The 17,024-nt window shown below is 36.1% G+C and overlaps 1 protein-coding gene across 1 annotated transcript in view; it reads right to left on the bottom strand.

Moving 5' to 3' along the window:
• Window positions 1-17,024, bottom strand: part of LOC107733604 (probable phospholipid-transporting ATPase VA) — a 52,868-nt gene that overhangs the window by 28,632 nt on the left and 7,212 nt on the right. The window contains exons 2-5 of the mRNA XM_016545290.1: window positions 7,879-8,083; window positions 6,996-7,081; window positions 1,789-1,895; window positions 221-352 (exon numbers count right to left, since the gene is read on the bottom strand). Coding sequence (XP_016400776.1) covers window positions 221-352; window positions 1,789-1,895; window positions 6,996-7,081; window positions 7,879-8,083 — 530 coding nt within the window. The remainder of the gene's footprint in view (window positions 1-220; window positions 353-1,788; window positions 1,896-6,995; window positions 7,082-7,878; window positions 8,084-17,024) is intronic.

Genomic DNA, 17,024 nt, shown 5'->3' with positions numbered 1-17,024 from the left:
CTTCACATTACATAACACTTTAGTTAAAAACAAAAGACTCAAAAGAGTAACACAATAGTAACTCATATTATATGGATAGTTCTGACTGAAGGGATGAGCCACATCTGAAATGTTAAAATAGCCAATATATGCACACCTCACAAAAATTTCAGGCATGAACACATTAATAACGTTAATAATAGCATTAATAAAAACTGTATTGATGCAAAGTTTTACGTACCAATGGCAGAAAAGAGGCACATGACCAGGAGGATGATGACACACCAGAACACGTCCACGTTCATCTGCCGCTCCAGTTTGCTGCGTTTATAACGAGGGCCATTGTTGTTCAGCATTGCTTTTGTCTCATGACCTAAGAATCAGTACAAAGCAAAACACTTACTTTTTGTAAAGATAATATCAGCTGCACCAGCCAGATGACCAGTCATCAACAGTGTTGGGGGTAACGCGTTACAAGTAACGTGCGTTACGTAATAATATTACTTTTCTGAAGTAACTAGTAAAGTAACGCATTACTTTATAAATTTACACATGAATATTCGAGTTACTTTTTAAAAAAAGTAAATATAACTTCTTATATTAAAAACAATCAAGTCCTGCTTATATTTAAAAAGTAACGCGAAAGTAACGCAAAAGTAATATAACGCATTACTTTCCATAAAAAGTAACTAAGTAACGTAATTAGTTACTTTTTTTAGGGAGTAACGCAATATTGTAATGCATTACTTTTAAAAGTAACTTTCCCCAACACTGGTCATCAAACAATTCATCCTTCACCGAGAATTTGATTTACAGGCGATATGACCAATCATAATGCCGAATCTGCCATTTTGTCCGACAAACAAACCAGACAGGAGAGTAGATTAACGTTGGTGGACGTATTGACCACATTCAGTGGTTGAAACAATATACCTTCTGATGTTCATTCATGTTTATTTTGTGCTATAACTAGTAAAGAGGAAGAGATAATCGGTTCACGTCCTGCTTCAACTGATGCACTACAGTGATCCGTCACGACACATTAAAGTGTCGCAAAACGGTATTTATTGTCTGAATTTCTTTAAAAAAATAAAAAAAAATACAAAATTTGAAAGCTGAGACGGTTTCATACCAAAAGTGACCTGCTCTGTCGGTGTGTTATCAGTGTCCTCTTTGCTACGCAATGTATTTTTTTTGGCATGAGAGCACCATGGCTTGTCAGACATAGCAACAGTAACTAAGGGAGGGGGGTAGGTCTTTGCGAAGGGTCAATTACGGTATTTGTAAATAAACAAAATCACAAACTACACAAAATGTGTGATTTATTATTTTTTTGTCTTAATACTAGGTATTTACCACACCTTTATTTATTTTGCTCACTTTTAAATGTTGTTTGTAAAGCTTTTTTATTCTTGTAGACATTTAAATACAAAAATGTGAACAATTTCAAAATATTAAAATATGAAAAAAAACTAAGATACTAATGATATAATTTAGATATATATTGTGTGAAAATGTCTTTAAACTGCATTCTTGATGAGATGCTTGTAAAAAAGAAAAAAAAATCAAGGTAAAATTCATTTTTAACAGAATATTTAAAAGTATGTAATTTCCAATAAAACAGCATAATTTGCCAATTATGCATAGTGTAAAATATAAAAAATTTTTTTTTTGAAATGGCGATAAAATTACCTTAATGAGATAAAAGAGAACTGCTAACCACTGTTAACCAAGAACAATACATAATTTGAGATGTGGTAGAAATGCAGTGGACATTTCCAGTCCTGGTTTGGAAAGAAGGCAGTGTACCTGCATAGATGACGATTCCGACAGCCTCCTCTGTGTTGCGGATGGTGCAGCCCCTGAGCAGCAGATTGTCTTTGTACAGACCGTCTCTCCTACCACTGCGATGAATTCTGTCATACACACCATGCAGGATCATTCATCACACTTGTAACACAACATATCTGTGAGAACTATACAGAATCTAGTAGTCCTGGGCGGTATGATCAAAAATTTATATCACGGTATTTTTCAATCAAAAAATACTACACTAAATAGTGACTAAACACGACCCCTTTTAATACGTTAACCATGAGTCACTCTCATTTATAATCGCGGCATCGTCTGATAAAATCAACGTGCATCTACACTAAAGAGCGGCTATGCGTTTGTTTTGGCTATATTACTTTTTTGTCTCATGCAGCGCACTGCCTGCGTCTGATTAAGAAACTATAAAAAACAACAAACAAAACAAGTGCATGTGATATTAACAGACGAACTACGCTCATATTTATAATTCCAAACAATCAGTAAGCGACAGGTGCTAGGAAACGCTGTTTTGTACTCATTTATTGACGAGTCGGCTGCGGTGCGGCCAACTGAATGCGCTGCTTCTCTGCCGCTCACTGCACAGAACAGACGCCGAGAGAGGTGACACTTCTCCGGGAAAGTCAGCCCTCGCGTTCGCGGGACAGCACTAGCGAAATCTTCCAACTGAACCATAGCCAAGGTTTATCCAAAAAAGTCGCTAGGTTTGTCAGTATGAATATTCTATGGAAAAAAGTTGCTAAAAGGGTCTGAAAGTTGCCAAATCTAGTGCTTAAGTTGCGCTCGTGTGTGTGTGTGTGTGTGAGAGTCGCGGGAGCTGATGGCAGGGGGCGGTGGATATTTGTGGCGGTCAATGTGGATATTGTGGATGAGTTCTTCTGTGTCATCACGCTCTATTAGTTCTACAGCTTCGGTTTCAGAACTTTCACGCTTAGTAACACATACAGCTGTGTCCTCATCACAGTGCAACAGTGAAAAGGGACCCCTTTCAAACAGTGTCGCGTTCCGAACGTTAAGCGACATACACCGGTATTGCGGTATTTTAAAAATTCATATCATAAAAATAAACACTGGTATTCGGTATGAACCGGTATACCGCCCAGCACTAGAATCTAATTCCAATCTGAACTGCTCTGTCCTCGTTTGCTAGAACTACATTAGATTGGCCTTTATAACCATATGATGTGGATACTGCCAAGGGATATCTACCTAATTCTGCGTCCCTTGTTGTTGACCACATCGATACATCATATTTTACAGCCCACAGGGTTTCCCCCATGATCCCTCTTTCACAGCACAAAATCAATAGTAAAGCCATGACCTCACTAAAACGGCTCTGTACACAGGTAAAGCCCTGAGGCCAACTGGATCTCACGTTCAGTCAATGCAGCACTTTTTGTGAAACCCCAAAGCCATGTCATAAAAGAACTGAGCAAAGTAAAAAGATTCTCAAGATAAATGAGAGCGAAGGAGTGGCAAGGAATGGAATCTTAAATCCAACGAGACCTCCGACCTGAAGGTTGCTTGTGATTCCAACAACAGGAAAAAGTTCAAGGGGCCCCAGGAGCTTCCTGATAAAAATGGCGTCAAATGCAAATTAACTCGCACTGAATGAGCGCTGAATGCTAAACACCTGTGGAGGCAGCTCAGTAAGTTTAATGGAAGCACTAATCCCAGTCCTAAATTCAGGATTACATCTGTTAGTTAAAAAGCTGTTCGCTGAACTTTTCCTGTCAATTTAACAAGGCCTCTGGCAAGTTTTTTTCATCCCATTGTAGTGCATTTGTCTTTGAGCTTTACCCTGGTTTGTACCCAGACCTGATATATTAGCTGTCTGAACACCCCATGCTGTCAATCACAGTTCTGGTTCAGTTCAGAGTCATTTGCCTATTTGTTAGCTTGGACAAAGGGGTCAAAGTATGGCTTGTCAAGTATGGTGCAGTTAGCCCTTGATGGTAAATATAATAACTACGTATAACATATGACTGTAAAAAGCATCGTTCTCTAAAGTAATTCATATGTAATTTATGTACTCTGATGGAATAAAATGTATTGCAAGTAAGATATAAACTGCAAATACTTCAAGTGTATTTCATTATATTCCAGTTAATCTGTTCCAGTTAACCAGATATTTTTTAGGGGGCTCGTAAAGGCATAGTTCGCCTAAAATTAAAAATTATATCCTCATTTCCAGTCAAAAGTTTGGATTATTTTTAAGTTGCTTCAGAAAAAGTCTCTTATGCTCACCAAGGCTTTTGTTGTATAGTTATTATATTTAAAAACACAGTAAAATATTGTGAAATATTATTACAATTTAAAATAACTTTTCTGTTTTAGTAGATTTTAAAATGTGATTTGTTCCTGTGATGGCAAAGTGATTTTTTCCTGTGATTTTTAACAACTATTACTCCAGTTTTTCAGTTTAATTTAAGATGGAAGAACAGTTGTTTTCATTTCACAATATAACTTTTTTTATTTATTTTTTTTACTATTTTTAAACAAATAAACAACCCTGGTAAGTATAAGAAACTTGCTATAAAATTTAAATACTAAAACATCTTATATATACAGCTTATATATGTATATATAAACTTGTTATATATAATTTCTTTTGTCCATATAATGCATGTCACTGGGGCCAACATTAAACATTCTTCAAAATATCTTCTATTGTGTTCCACAGAAGAAAGAAACAAAGTCATAAAGACTTGTAACGACATGGGAGGTGAGTAAATAATTTTCATTTATGGATGAACGAACGAAAAGTGTGTAATTGACTGAAATGTTTATTATCTGCTGCATTTCACGTCACAGCTCAGAGTAGCTGCTAATGCACTGTGTGTGGTATCATCAGTCAGTCAGTAATGTCATGATGATTTTCTGCTGCACCAGAGTAAATAAGCTGCCTGCCTTCAAATGCGCCCGGGAAACTCGTACCTCAGAGTCAGGCATTCGTTATAACGATATGTCACACATTCAAAAAAGACACATAACACAGAAGTAGCCTAAACAAAACAAAAGAACTAGCCTATATTGTGAACAATAAGCCCAAATAACTGCAACTGAATTCAAAATGAAGAAATGACTGAAATACAGCATGTAAAATTAAACAAACTTGCAAAACTTCCCACTCATAAATTTGCTTGGTCATTAATTTGCTCAAAATTATGATATTTTTGACTCCACTTTACATTAGTCAAATAGTATTTACCATTAAGGTGACTGACTTAAAACAGCATGCCCATGCCCTCTAGGTATCATCTCCTTGGTTTGCACAGCACATATTCGCCAGCTGGGATGATATCTTAATGCAATAAGCTGTCGCTCCAACAAGACACAGTCCTTGGTGCCCACCGTGCATTATGTTCCCACTTTTGCTCCGGTAAGCCACTTTGTGGTAACTGGACGAAAAATGCTGGCATCACAACAGAAGCATTTGTTCTCCATTATCCAGGGAAATAAATGTCATAATCCTTCTGGTTCCTGTCAGCTGACTCACTGGCCCTGCTTTCATTACCATACCATGTGCATCAGGTTTTCATCACAACACAGGAGATATACTTCAACCTACACAGCCCTGGCTTGGCTAAAGTTCTTGTTTTACAACTGCTATGGCAGTCTGCTCAAATATATTAAGTATGCTAATCTCAAGCCTTTGACCTATGCTTTAGCCACCATTAAAGACTTTAAAGGGGTCCTATTATGCTCTTTTACAAAGTCTTGATTTTGTTTTGGGGGTGTACTAGAACAGGCTCTCATACTAGATTGTTCGAAAAACACATTATTTTTCACATATTTTACATTATTACAACTTTGTGATATCACAAATCCTGGAAAATATGCGTTGTAGTCCAAACGAGTCGTTCGTTGTAGTTTTTGAAAAGGGATTTCTGTTAAATAAAATATCTCCTTTTGAAGTGGGCTTTGAGCTTTCTAACTTTGCAGATCTTTTTTATGCTCAAACTGCAACATTACAGACTAACTAAAGTTGAAAAAGTGAAAAAGCATAATAGGACCCCTTTAAGACTGCAAGACATACAAAGAATAATCTTAATCCACACTTTGAATGTCTAAATATACCAGATTAACAAGCCTTTTTAAACAAGTGAAAATACAGGGATTCCTGGGATCATTCTATGAAACAGTAATATTTACCAATTTGATAGTCATTTAAAGAACATTTTTGTAAGATTTTAAACATCCCATCAGATAAATTTATTTATACTGTCAGAAAGGTAACAGGCTTAACAGTAAAATTATTGACAGTTTTACAATTTAATTTCACATTACGAGCCATCAAGGTCAAGAATTTAATGATGATGATATTTCTATAAATATCCACTTTAAATGATCATATAGCATATACTATAGCATGGTAATTAACAAATATCAAGACCATCTTATCCTAAGACAAACTTATCATTGAAGAGATCACTTCTTGAAAAGATAATGATTTTATCCTTTTTTTTGATTTAGCACATTAAAATAGTGCTTTTTTGTGGATATATTTAGAAGCGTCTATAGTATAGAAGCTTTTCGTAGAACAGCCCTTAAAAAATAATTTTTGCATTTAAACTCACCAGCTTACAACAAAGGTGGAAATGTTTTTTTCACATACTTCAGCAGCAGCATGGCAGCATTATTTATAGCCTCCTTCCATTTCCCAACCCTAACACTAACAAACAAAAAGACCCGTTCTCATACTCCAACAGAGAACGCTGCAGGTGAGAGGTGGTATAAGGTACAGTAGAATAATTAGGTAGAATAACAGGGCTGAAAAGTAATCAGAATATTGCTGGAGTAAGAGAAATACATACTGCCTCTCCATTACAACCATATTAAACAAGATCTATGTGGGTCATTTGAACTGTTATTTGAATCTCAGCAGCTAATGGAATTTTAATCACTGCCGGCAAAACAAAACAGTGGAAAGATCTGCTTGTCTAAATGGTTTATGGAAAATATAATCATTGAATATAATGAAGGAATACACATTTCATTTGACATTATTAGATGTACATACAGGGTCAAACTTATTCACAATACCCAGATTTAATAAAGATCTATGAAATTTCTATGGCATTAAGAATGTTGGGGTAAATCGTGAATACAATTTTCTTCAAATGATTAGGTTGGGCCATAAATTAAGCAATAATGTAAATGCCCTTAAAATGCATTATACTTACATGTATCCACGAAATCTGTTGAGGTCATTGTTGGGCTTCTCACATTCAATAACACTGCAGTATTTTAATGGGTCAAACTCACAGTCCTGCAAAATAAAAACTGATTGTAATTTGGCATCTGAACACTAAATATCTTAAGCAAAGATAAATAAAATATTTAAAATTGAATGATTAATGGACAGTTCACCCAAAAATGAGAAGTCTGTCATCATCTAATCAACCTCATCTTGCAAAATTTCAGTCTATTCCTCATACAAAAGGTTTTATGATTTTAGAAGACTTTGAAAATATAGGGCACGAGACTTATTAACTACTTTTTAATGTGGCTTTTTGTATGAAACAAAAGCAGCATGGACATTTTCAGAGATTAAGGTAATTATTTTTGGGGTAAACTACTCTTTAACATTCAGTTAATGTTGTCAACTCTCTTATGGCGCTTTTCCACTGCGTGGTACGACTCGGCACGGCTCAGTACGGTACGACACGGCACGGCTCGGTTTGCGTTTCCACTGCAGTTCAGTATCGCTTTAGAGTGGGCGGGATTATTCACATTGAATAATCTATGTGTATATAATCTACCAGGTACCAGGTACTGTACCCAGTGGAAAACCCCCCAAAAGTGAACCGTACCGAGCCGTACCATGCAGTACCAAAAGCGCCATTATTGACATCTTAAGACGTTACACATACAGGGCGAGGGAAATGAATATTTGACTTTGGTGAGTGGTGTGAAATGACTGAAGTTATCTCAGTGGACAAGCACAGACCATCTGAACACACACACCATCACATTAACTGTTCTTGACACCAGGATGCTTCTATTCAGTTCTTTACTCAACCGTTGGGATTTCACAACAAACACACCAGTGTCCTGAACACTCACCAGGTCGATAAAGCTGCGCACCACCTGCCTCTGCTTGAGGTTGGTTTCGCCGTCCAGTGTGGCCGTCTCAATGTGACACAGGCGGTCCGGGTCGCTGCTGCTGAGCAGCAGAACATCCGCTGGCAGAATCTCATTGCAGCGCAGACGTATGAAGTCTCCGACCCGCACCTCTTTCCAGTATTTCTCCACATACTGTTTCTCACTCCTGCAAAGGGCAAAAGAAAACAAATGTAATTTACTCATAATCATGTCGCCAAGTAAAGAGGCTTTGTTATTTCACAGAAGCCACTGTTTCCTATAGGCACACATGCCTTTCAATATTGAATATTCAAATCATTACATTTTATTTTAATGTTCCATGTTGAGATTGACAGATGGATGGATGTAAACTTTCTAGAAATCTACAAAGTCTCAGATTCATTGATTGAGATAATACCAGACACAAAACACCCAGATGTTGGTGAAAACAATTCAGAACTTCATCAGGACAGATTAGACAGACTAAAAACATGTTACATTTTCACAATTTGCTTTATTTACCATAAATGTATTTTGACACTTTGCTGCTTGTGACCTCTGCTGCTTGTGTTGTTTTCAGCATTAGCAGTGAACATATCCGTAAGCAGTAAAAGTGAAAAACAAGACCAAACAAACTCTACACAGGACTGAACAATAAACAAACCACATCAGTGCCGTGTCCAAAACTGGAAGGTTAGTGTTCATGGTGTTGGCCTAACATGATGGACAACATGACGACTATTTCAGGAGGACAAAAATAATATTACAGGCCTTTGGCAAACATAGCTGCAGGGACTCTGGTCGGGACTCGCCGCTGCTAAACAAACCTTCCTTCTGTTTCTTTTCCCACCTTTCCACACATAAGAGTGCTCTTTTACTGCCACACGGGAATGTGGCGTAACCTCTTACACAAACTCGGCTTCAAGAGATGTGTACAAAGTAGAGGAAGAGCTAATTCTCCATGGTTTAAGAGAAGGAGTCGCCTGATGGCAAAGGAGAAAAGGTGAAAAGAGCCACCAGGAGGATTCTTTGAGTCTCTTGACAGACAATAGAGTGCTGCAGGAATGCATTTTTGCAGGCCGGTCAATGGGTCTATGGGGTTATCATTTTGTCAATGGTTTCCTTTTGGGTTGTTGTCATAGGAAAAAGGGTGATGCTAACTCACACACAGGCGATATGTCCCTCACTACGGCGCTTTTGAGTAAGTCACATAAATGACAAAATAAAAACTGCATAAAACCACTCATATTTTCACCTGTTATTTTTGCAACACTGTTTGGAAGCATGTGAATTACACACTTCACCTGAAAATCAACTTTGAACCTATGTTTAACTGCACTGCTGATTACAGGCATATGACTATAAGGGCCAGTCGGGTCGGACAACATCCAGCTGTAAGTACATAAACACGTCATTGAGAGGAATCAGGGAGAGACCAGGGAGGTCATCAGGATGTTGCACTGATAATGCAATTCACAATCTAGCTTATTTTTAATAAATAATTCTGGTCACTGTAAAAACTTTTGAAAGTTAAGGATTTGGAGGAGGAGGCTTGTAAACATCCATAGCTCAGATAATGATACATGGATGAAAAAAAAGAGCAGCCAGAGAGAGAAAGAAAATTAAGTTTAGAGAGCTAATAAATAAGGAAACAAGGATGACCATGAGCACACAATTCACCAATTCAGCTTCAGGTTAGATCTTAGTTTAAAAGTTCTCCTTAAAAGTCATCAAAGCAACAGGTATATGAACTAAAAGTCACCAAACTCCAATTTTAAATTTTTTATGTCACTTCATGAAATCTTGAGCATTCAAATAATATATCGGACTTGCAATTGTGTCGTTTTATCAAGCAAAATGCATAAAAAAAAAAAAATTCACTTAAGAAGCCATTGGCTTCTATAAGAAACAAAAATAGGCACCAAATTATTTTAAGTGCCACAGAATAAACGGGTTTTCTTTTTTTTTTTTTTTTTTTTTTTAAAACACCTTAACATTTCAGTCATACTGTCATGTGTTTAGCCTCGTTCAGACTGTCAGCCCAAATCCGATTTTTGTGCAAATCCGATTGAAATCCGATCATATTCAGATAGTCTGAACGGCAACGAACTACATGAAATCCGATTTTTGCAAACCCGTTTCGATCTACATTCGTATGTAGTTTCAAATCCTATTCAAATCGCATTCCTGGAAATCTGTTTCAGTCTGACCGCTCAGCTCGGATTTAGTCTAGCTTTTTCACGTTTTCACGCCACATAAAACGTAAAAACGTCAGACGTTTTTGTAGAAAACATAATGAACGTCTTTGCAGAAACAAGCTGGTGTTGTCAAGCGGAAAAAGACAATATACAGGTGCATCTCAATAAATTAGAATGTCGTGGAAAAGTTCATTTATTTCAGTAATTCAACTCAAATTGTGAAACTCGTGTATTAAATAAATTCAATGCACACAGACTGAAGTAGTTTAAGTCTTTGGTTCTTTTAATTGTGATGATTTTGGCTCACATTTAACAAAAACCCACCAATTCTTGTGAATTGGTGGGTTTTTGTTAAATGTGAGCCAAAATCATCACAATTAAAAGAACCAAAGACTTAAACTGCTTCAGTCTGTGTGAACTGAATTTATTTAATACACGAGTTTCACAATTTGAGTTGAATTACTGAAATAAATGAACTTTTCCACAACATTCTAATTTATTGAGATGCACCTGTACTGCTAGTATACGCACCTCTTTGAGTTTTGAAACCAGCAGAAACGGCAGCACGGAATAAAGACGCTCATTCCAACTTCCTGCGTTTCTGCCGCTCCCTCATAAGACAAAATCCATAATAATAATAATAACAATCCAGCACGACGGCAACATGTTGTCATGTCATAAGACAACATCTGTATTGCTAACTGTATTGCTGTTATTGTGGTTTTTAGCGTTGGCATAACAACGCAAAGCCATTGCCATAGAAACCATCGCACATTCCGTAAAACGAAAGGGCGCTAATGGACACACAAATCGGATATGAACAGTTGCGATACACTGTGTGGACAGTCAGTTATTCAAATCAGATTCCATCCGGATATGCACAAAATCGGATTTGGGCTGACAGTCTGAATGAGGCTTTTATGTCTTTATCAGCATTTTAATCCATCCATCTTGTAGATGTCCTGGGAACTAAGGTTCACTTAAAGTGGAAACGAAACATCTTTTCCAACTTGAGAACTATATGAAGAGTTCATTTGCAAAAAACGATAACTCCATTTTAACTTTTTTTTTTCCAGAAATCACGTTTTTTATTGCGCATTCCAAGTAATATCAATCAAAAATTAAAATAAAAAAAACTAAATTAAATTTCATTGAAAGTATGTTTTTTTTACATATTAAGTTTGTTTTATAGCAAAAGCAGATAACTCCACATTTCATGTTTTAGAGTTAAAAAAACAACACTCGTTTAATCTTTGTAATCTCCTCAAACGTTGTTGTTGTTGTCATCATAAACTGTATGGATGTGATTACACGCAATACACTGAGCTTTTCCCTCACCATTGTAACGTGCCGTGAAAACGTTTAAGCTTTTATTTTCCTTTTTCGATTATCACAGGTTCATCAAGTTCGTCGAAATTATCCATCCTCGATCACTTTTAGTCAGCTTTGACGAAACTCCTCTCAGCTAGCACGTCTTTTTCAAAGTGAAAGTAGCCTTGTCACCTGACCTGAATACAACACGCTGATTCGCTAAAATGGACTTATCGGCTGTTCAAAAACAACAAGGGCGCTTGTCGGCTTCTGCAGTAAAACGTGAACTCACGATGCCTTGAAAGTGGACAAAACCGGCTTTTTTGACAAAACGTGTTTAGGGTTCAGATCGCGCTATATGTGGAGAATAATGCACGGCAATCATAAAAAAAAAATCACTTTTAAAAAAAAATTTTTTTTTAAAGTGCCGTTTATCGGTTTTTTGCAAATGAACTCTTCATATAGTCACAAATAATTGTTTATTACACCGAATCTGTACCAATATCATTGGCCATAACTATGTCAGCATCACATGGCACTGAGTGTAGTTTGGGTGCCTAATCAATGCATCCTATAAATGTTGTCACATGTCTTGCACACATCCAGTCTGTTTTTCTTCATTAGTAACATGCAATTATATAGGAGGCAGTGAATTTTATCTTTAGTTACAGGTTAAGTAAAAATATGAATATGCAATATACAAATATATATTTAGCAAAATACTCCTTTTTATAGTTGTTTTTTTCTAGCTGACTAATGAGCTTATGGACGCCGAATGGTTATTGAGGTAAATGTATTTTTACGAGGAATTGTTTACAAGCTTTACACGTTTTCCGCAGTTTGAAACACTGAATGACCGATTACATGAGACATTTCAGTAAGATGTACTGCATCTTATAATATACCTTTGGATGTCCATTCATGTTTATTTCGTACTATAGTAGTAAAGGGAAAGATATGATGGGTTCACGTGCCGCTTGAACTGAGGTGCTAAAGCGATTGCTCATGCCGCATTAAAGAGCGCCAAAACGCTATTTATTGTTTGAATTTCTTTATGAACTTTTCAGAATTTTAAAGCTGATACTTTGTTTATTAAAAGGTAACAGAGCACAAAGCTTATTGCGATTACTGCACGACAAGCGCAATACAAATAATACGAAGTTCACGCATTAACATCTTGACAAGCCATATTAGTATACTGTAGATTATAAACGAGAATTGTTAACGATATTGTTAATCTCCACACAGCTGACAGCTTTACCTGTTGTAGTTTGTTGTGGATGAAATAGACACTGCTTTTCTGCACCAAAGATTATACATTAAAAATATAGTAGAACACAAAATACAAATACAAACATAAATAAATTAATAAGAACAATTATAAAAAAGTATTACACAGACATTTCTATAAAAGATATTTTAAATTTTGTATTGTGATGTACATTTGGGTGTAATAACTTTTTGAGACAAAAAAAGAAAAAAGATGCAGGACAGAGATGTCACCAGGGTGATTTTCACCAGATGATGGCATTTTGATTAAACATTATGCACACAAAATGTTAAAACAAGAGAAACACATACATTAATGGATTGATCACAATAAGATAACTGTAGCAGTTACAAAATTGATAGTAATTAAGAAAACTTTAATGAAATTAAAATTCTGTCTTTAACTCCTCAAAACACAATTTCAACTACATCTGGCTACATAGTTTATTTTGCTCATTCTGGAGAATATGGCCTTTAATAGTGACTCTGATGCTGTGAAACGCTTTGCTTCATGTCCAGGGAGTTACAGCACAAACAGCCTTGAGAATGAACTCTATTCGGCAGGACAGTGTGTATGTATCACATCCAGATCTATGATTTTGTGTTATTGAATTATTGAAGACATGTGCCCTAGCTCACATTTCGGACACAGCTGAATTGTCACTGAGAGAGGGAGAATGAAAAAAAAAAAAAAACCATAAACTAAATTATGGCTGCTTGTGGCATAAGGAAGAATATAATAAGTGGACGTTAGAAAACATGACAAGTTATTTATAAACCTGTAACCAAGCTACAATAAAGAACTTGATTTAACCATTATACCTTAGTCAGTCAGTAAGTAGAGTTCAACAAATAATATTTTTTATTAACATCAAAAACTACTAAATAATGCATTTAAAAATAATGCTAAAAAATTCATTAAATGTCCATGCCCCATATGTCTTTAATAACATTCTGTATTAATGAATTCATAATAATCATATTAGTCCATAAACAATAATGTAGGCATTGTAGCACAGCCAAATCTCCATACTAGCATTCACCAGATGTAGGAAACACAATATATGTGCCGACCAGAGCATGTGAGCGAAGCGGTGTGACGCTCCGCTACGTTTTCCGCTCTATGGACGTGCGCTCCACTCAGTCGCTCTAACCGCCCAAGCAAGCGCTCCGTTAATATTCCGCTCACGCTCACCGTAAACCAATTCCCGCTCAGATCCCGCTCCGTTCTGTAAAGAACAAATTTGCGTGCATTATATTAGATTATAAATTACTGCTGCCTATATCTAGCCTACATTCTGTAGGACTACCTATTGTTTCGGGTCAGTTTTTTTTTAAAGAATATTTTAATAGGCCTAAGTGGTGTAGGCTAATATCTTCTGTACTCTGTAGTTCTGTATTTAGGCCTATATACAGCTGTGTGTTAGCTTAGGTCTACAGTTTAACTGAGATTATTTAATAACTACGGAGCTCCGAATATAATTCGAATTAACAATTCGTTTCTACGACGTCAGCAGGTTTTATTATTTTTTTAATTAATTTATTATTATTTATTAATTTTAAGCAATAATGATTTTAATAAGTAATTACGAAATATAATAATTCGTTCCACGATTTAGGCCTACTATAGGGAATGAACGAATTAACGAACGAATGAATTCGTGGCAGCTAAGCCTAAACAAGAGAATGAATACTTAATTCGTGGCCATAATTTAGACTAAACTAAAAAATTAATTCTTAATTCGTGGCCATAATTTAGTCCTAGCATAAAAGAGAACTAGCCTATTCTAAATTCGTGGCTGTGATTTTGTCTGCATGTTATGATCGGGGCTCCGTACAACCGAATATAACCTTAGCCTACCTGTTTATTCATTTATTATGGTATGTAACTAGCTCACCTTTTGCTGCACCATGTTTGCATAGCCTACATCTTCGTGCTTTCTGTAATCAATATGAATCTGTATAACTTTAACAGTCTCCCCGGACTCCCTCTCAGTTTCTTCTCCCTGCTCATTCTTAACTTTGATTTTTACTTTACATTTATGATTAAGGCTTGCAACTTCGTTGAAACAACATCTGGACTCCATAACTGCTCTACTATTCTCGATCTCTACAGATTCTCGATCTCGAACAAGCAAATCACCAAACGGCATTCTGGGTTGAGCGAGCGGCACGGAGCGTATTGAGCGAGCGGAGCGGAATCTTCAGAAAGGCGCTCTGCGCTCTTAAGGAAATATTACCGCTCCGCTCACATGCTCTGGTGCCGACAGGGTTATTTCCTTGTACTTTTTTATGCATACTCTCACTCAAAGATAATCACCAAGTGTTGTAAATTTAAGAGTTGGGATCTATGCTGAGCGCAATCATGTGTCAAAACAAACCCCCACGTGGAGTCAGTGATTGCTTTTATTTCACCTCTGGAGGTCGAGGTCATACTCTAGAACCCCTTAAGAGTTGCCTACAGTATTTTAGGGCGGTCAAAAAATTTCGAATTTCGAATATTAGTCGAATTTAAAATAAAAATCCACATTCGAATGCAAAAACATTGCATTCGAATTTTAGGTGTGCGTTAAGGAGGCAGCCTTATCAGCGGTGCACGAGATGCGATGACGATGTAAGTGTCGTTGCATTATAATGTTTTTGTTAGCCTATTCAGTTGAAGCCACTAGATGTGGCGCTGCTGCGTTGTTCATTAAGGCTGTCAGAGGGTGAAAGTGCGCTTTCATCCAGAGCGTCCCTCACATGTTCCGCCATGTGCTTGTCGTCCCTGCTTGTTTACATCAGAGTGTGCACGTGTCACGCAGCATACAGTGGTGCTGTGCATTTTGACCAGTTTATGGGAAAAGTATTCTTAAAATGCATTCAAAATTCTGAATAATTTGTAATATATAATTATTCACGGTATTTAGAAGTGCCCACAATAACAATATCGTGCATATTCATTACCGTGATATATCGCATTACCGAATACGGGCACAAGTCTAATTGTGAAATATCATTACAATGTAAAATAACTGTTTACTAGGTTATCATATATTAAATTTGTAATATATATAATATGTTATTCCGGTGATGGCAAAGCTGAATTTTCAGCAGCCATTTCAGTGTTGCATCATCTATCAGAAATTATTCTAATATGCTGATTTGGTGCTCAAGGAACATCTTTCATTATTAACAATGTTATGTGCAGCTTAATATTTTGGTGGAAAAGGTGAATATTTTTTTCCAGGATTCTTTGATGAACAAGAATTTATTTGAAACAAATAACTAAAAAACAAACTTCATAGTAGGGCTGGACGATATGGCCAAAATTTATGTAAATGATATATTTCTTAATTTCAGTCGATACGATATAATTCCGATATCGATATGAACACTATTAAAAAAGCCTCGTAAAAACGGCCAAGAACGCCCACAACAGATGTCTGTGCATACAAACTTATGAAAAATGAATTTGCCAAGTCCATGACACCACCTCATATAAAATTTAAAAAAAAACCAGCACAAAGAAATTAATTTTCACCTTTTATTTGTATTTAGCCTTCATACAAACAAGAAATGAGCCTCGTAAAAACTGCCAAGAACGCCCACAACAGATGTCTGTGCATACAAACTTATGAAAAATGAATTTGCCAAGTCCATGACACCACCTCATATAAAATTTAAAAAAAAACCAGCACAAAGAAATTAATTTTCACCTTTTATTTGTATTTAGCCTTCATACAAACAAGAAATGTGAAATCATTGTCAAATAATCATCTCAGACTCCCCTAATTAATATTAATATCTTTAACTTCAAACTATAGGCTAACATACACTACCAGTCAAAAGTTTTTGAACAGTAACATTTTGAAATATTTTTACTATTTTCTATTTGAAAATATTTTTAAATGTGTCAATTTATTCCTGTGATTTCAAAGCTATATTTTTAGCACCAGCTTGTGCGTGCGCTTCAGGTGTGAGTCAGACAGCAAGACGAGACGGCAAAGAGTTGTTTTCTGCAACTTATTGCAACTCTTTTTAACGTCAAGCAATTCTCTGCTATATGCGTCGAACTAAAACTTTGACCTTTTGCAACGTTTTTAAGTAGACTATTATTGAAATGATTGAGATATCACACGCCCTTGCGATATGCATATTGCGATATTTCGATAATTTCAATATATCGTGCAGCCCTATCATTAATCCAGTCACATGATCCTTCAGAAATCATTCTAATATTCTGATTTGCTGCTCAAAAATAATTTATGATTATGTTGAAAAGTATAATTTTTTCAGGTTTCTTTGAATAGAAAGTTCAGAAGAACAGCATTGATCTAAAATAGAAATCTTTTGTAACATTATAAATGT

The sequence above is a fragment of the Sinocyclocheilus rhinocerous genome, unplaced genomic scaffold (assembly GCF_001515625.1).
Source record: "Sinocyclocheilus rhinocerous isolate Xijiao unplaced genomic scaffold, SAMN03320098_v1.1 scaffold4023, whole genome shotgun sequence".
Classification (NCBI taxonomy): Eukaryota; Metazoa; Chordata; class Actinopteri; order Cypriniformes; family Cyprinidae; genus Sinocyclocheilus; species Sinocyclocheilus rhinocerous.
Note: the sequence above shows the minus strand (reverse complement) of the source record. Positions and strands in the feature narration are given on the sequence as shown.